General features: G+C 44.2%; 1 protein-coding gene across 1 annotated transcript in view; it reads right to left on the bottom strand.

Annotated features, from left to right (window-relative positions):
* The window catches only part of LOC115286621 (lymphotactin-like), a 4,268-nt gene extending 1,344 nt beyond the window's left edge, over positions 1-2,924 (bottom strand). The window contains exons 1-2 of the mRNA XM_029933054.1: positions 2,850-2,924; positions 144-258 (exon numbers count right to left, since the gene is read on the bottom strand). Coding sequence (XP_029788914.1) covers positions 144-258; positions 2,850-2,910 — 176 coding nt within the window. The 5' untranslated portion in view covers positions 2,911-2,924. The remainder of the gene's footprint in view (positions 1-143; positions 259-2,849) is intronic.
* Positions 2,925-3,299: the final 375 nt, after the last annotated feature.

Below are 3,299 nucleotides of genomic sequence, written 5' to 3'. Positions count from 1 at the left end.
GCTCCATAGAGACATGGCTAATATGGAAAAACAAAGGGGCTGTTTGTTCACGTGAAGTCTTCCTCTGTGCCAACTTCCTGAGAAGGGCAGCATTTCTATATACTGTGTCCCATCAAGCCCAGAGTAGGGGGAAACAAACTCACATTACTGCTCTCATGGAGCCCTCCCTGATGGTGTAGGTCTTGATGTTTTTAATTGGCAGTTTCTTGGTCATTAGACTCAGACATTTGCTCTTATCCAGAACTTCACTCCCCACACCTGGTGAAGAACCAAGCAGACAAACAAAAATAAAATATCATTTCAAACTGTATGAACATTACAGTGCTTTAAATAAACTAACAAGGAGTGATGTGATAAAGAGTAATTTGGGAAAGGCAATATCAAATGTAAGGGAGGCACATGTGTTATTTTAAATGTTAAAGTGTGAGATATATAAAGGATGTAGTTCCTAAACTGTTCATCCTCAATAGAAATCCCCCTAAGGGGGTTTACACTTCAGCTTAGAGAGGAATCTCAATTGAAGAATGTAAAATAACTGGGGGGAAGCAATAACATGAAGAGTTTGGTAGAATCTTTTTTTTTTTAAGTTTCTTTATTTTGGGGAGACGGAGAGAGACAGAGCATGAGCAGCAGAGGGCCAGAGACAGAGGGTGACGCAGAATCCAAAGCAGATTCCAGCTCTGAATTATCAGCACAGAGCCCAACGTGGGGCTTGAACTCACAAACCATGAGATCATGACCTGAGCCCAAGTTGGATGCTTAACAGACTGAGCCACCTAGGTACTCCAGGGGTTGGATAGAATCAAACCAGGTGGTGGGTAGAATCAAATCAGGGTTCCTAAATGCTGATTTTCCCGTAAGCCAAAGAAACTGGTATTTGCTTCCCAGGGAAATAGTCAACTGAAAGGCATCTAAAGAAACAGCTGATGATGATCAAGGTTGATCTATGGTGTTGCTGATATCAGAAGGCTTTTTGTAAACATGAAACTAAATACAAGCTGTATGTCCCCAGAGCCCCTCTTCATCACTCCTTCCTTCCACCACTCCCAACATCCAGTCTGTGCATTCTTGACCCTCCATCTTTGCCAACTGAAGTTTAATGCTGAGCTGTCGGTCAGCCCAGTGAAAGACAGAGATCTTTTCTTGTATTCCTCTCACTACTTAGGAAACAGCATCTTTTGTTCTCTGAGAAGCACCTAACACGGATTCCCAAGACCCAAGGAATTCTTCCAGACTATAAACCCCCAAGCCTTGTTATTCTCAGCAGTGTCTGTGCCTGTGTGTAGTGGGGGAAGACATCACCCCCGCTCACGTTGCTGAGCTGAGTCAGAGCACAGATTGCTTTGCCCATGGGTGTACACAGAGGCTAAGCCCCAATGGGACTCGTTCAAGGAGTCATTCAAGGAGGAAACTTGGGAAGTGACCCAACTGCCTGCAGCCCTGCTTTGTCTCTAACAGAGCATCACTGTCCCCAATGCCTGGGTTTCCACCAAACAGCAAGCCTATCGCCTCAGAAAATGCCAGCCACATTGCAACAGTTGGCCTGATTGACTAGACTTAGTGTTGTTGGTTTCATCAATATTTATTCTGCCCACAATTTCAAGGAATTCTGATTTTGCCACCTCTATTCATAGACACCCTTAGGGATTCAGGAACGGGTTCAGATAGTCTATTCTAAGCAGTTAGTCTACAAATTGAGAGACTGAAAAGAGAGTTAACTGAAACATTTATTATACTTGAAAGATATTCTCTTACTGTCAGAGCCACAAGAAGTAACCTCCAATCAGTTGTGTGGGGAAATGATCCTTTAAGAAATAAAGATGTGTAAGGATGTCTGGCTGGCTCAGTCGGTTATGCACCCACCTCTTGATTTCAGCTCAGGTCATGGTCTCGGATTTCATTAGTTTGAGCCCCACATCAGGCTCCATGCTGACAGTGCGGAGCCTGCCTGGGATTCTCTCTTTCCCTCCGTCTCTGCCTGTCCCCTCCTCGCTCTCTGTCTCTGACTCTCTGTCTCTGTCTCTGTCTATCTTTCTCTCTCTTTCTCAGAAAATCAATACACTTTTAAAAAAGAAAAGAAACATGTATAACATTCACGTGAGGCTTAGTATAGCTAAGTCCCACCTTGGTATCTCTTACAGGATTATCTAAATGTGTATAAGGCATTGATCTGTTAGCATTTGTCATATGGTCTCTTATAATCTAAAGTAGTTTATCATCAATGGGAACAACATTTATAGCAGTAATAATAGACTCTTCCTCATACTTGAAGGTAATATTGATTTCCTGGGTATGAAGGCATGAGCTCCCAGTCATTTTTTCAGATAGAAATTATTGATTGCTTCAAACTATACACCTTCAACTCATCCACACATTGTGTCTAAAAAATCAAAAATTTTGAGATTTCCTCAAGATGGCTATTAAATAGGCAAAAGCTACAAAGGCATATATAATCGTCACCACCATGCCGTGGCTAACATTAATCAAGAAATTATTACTTGTGAGGAAATCTGAAAAATTATCCTATTTTTTTTGTACATTTTAATCCCAGTGAGAGTATCTGTCATTATGTTCAACTTACAAGTAAGTGTAAGTCCAGAGAGGCTAAGAAATGTACCCCAAATCACCCAATTATGAAAACCTGGAGCCCAGATTCTAAGCAAGTTCTGTCTGTCTTCAGAATCTACCAAGTCCCCTCAAATCAAAATTGTCATTCCCATTTTACACAGGGGAAGTCTGAGGCTCACCCTGGGGAAAGCGGGTCTCTCAAGTCCAAACCTGACCCACACCCCAGATGCGGGCCCGCCTGCATATCCATTCCCCGTCTCACGCAGAACCTTTGGGCTTACCTTCCACCATGAATTCAGCGAGAACGCAGATGCCAAGCAGGGCCAGGAAGAGAGGTCTCATGGCTGAGTCCTGGTGAGCTGTGCAGGCGAGTGAAGATCGGCCGCTCTTAGAGACCTCTTTATTCCTCCAGTGGTCAGCGCACTTCCTGGGGAAAGAGGGGGTTTTTGAGGGGGGGGGATCGTGGAAAGTCTTTGCAGTGTAGATGCCTTTCCTTTGAAGAAAAGGTTCCTTTATCCCCACTCATACTATCCTCACACCTGTGGCCTTTGCCCCTGCCCCTGTGGTTAACGGGTCAATGAAACCAAAAGTGTGCGTAAAAGGGCAGTGGCTGTCTCATCTCCTGCCTTCAGCCTGAACTCAAATCTTCCACTGCAGACATGCCCCAAGACCACGGCATACCGCCGCCCAGTTCAGGGACAGTGTAAGGAAATGAGGTGTGGTGGTCCCTG

Source organism: Suricata suricatta, chromosome 3 (genome assembly GCF_006229205.1).
Source record: "Suricata suricatta isolate VVHF042 chromosome 3, meerkat_22Aug2017_6uvM2_HiC, whole genome shotgun sequence".
NCBI lineage: Eukaryota > Metazoa > Chordata > Mammalia > Carnivora > Herpestidae > Suricata > Suricata suricatta.
The sequence above is the reverse complement of the archived record's forward strand: the minus strand, read 5'-3'. Positions and strand labels throughout refer to the sequence as shown.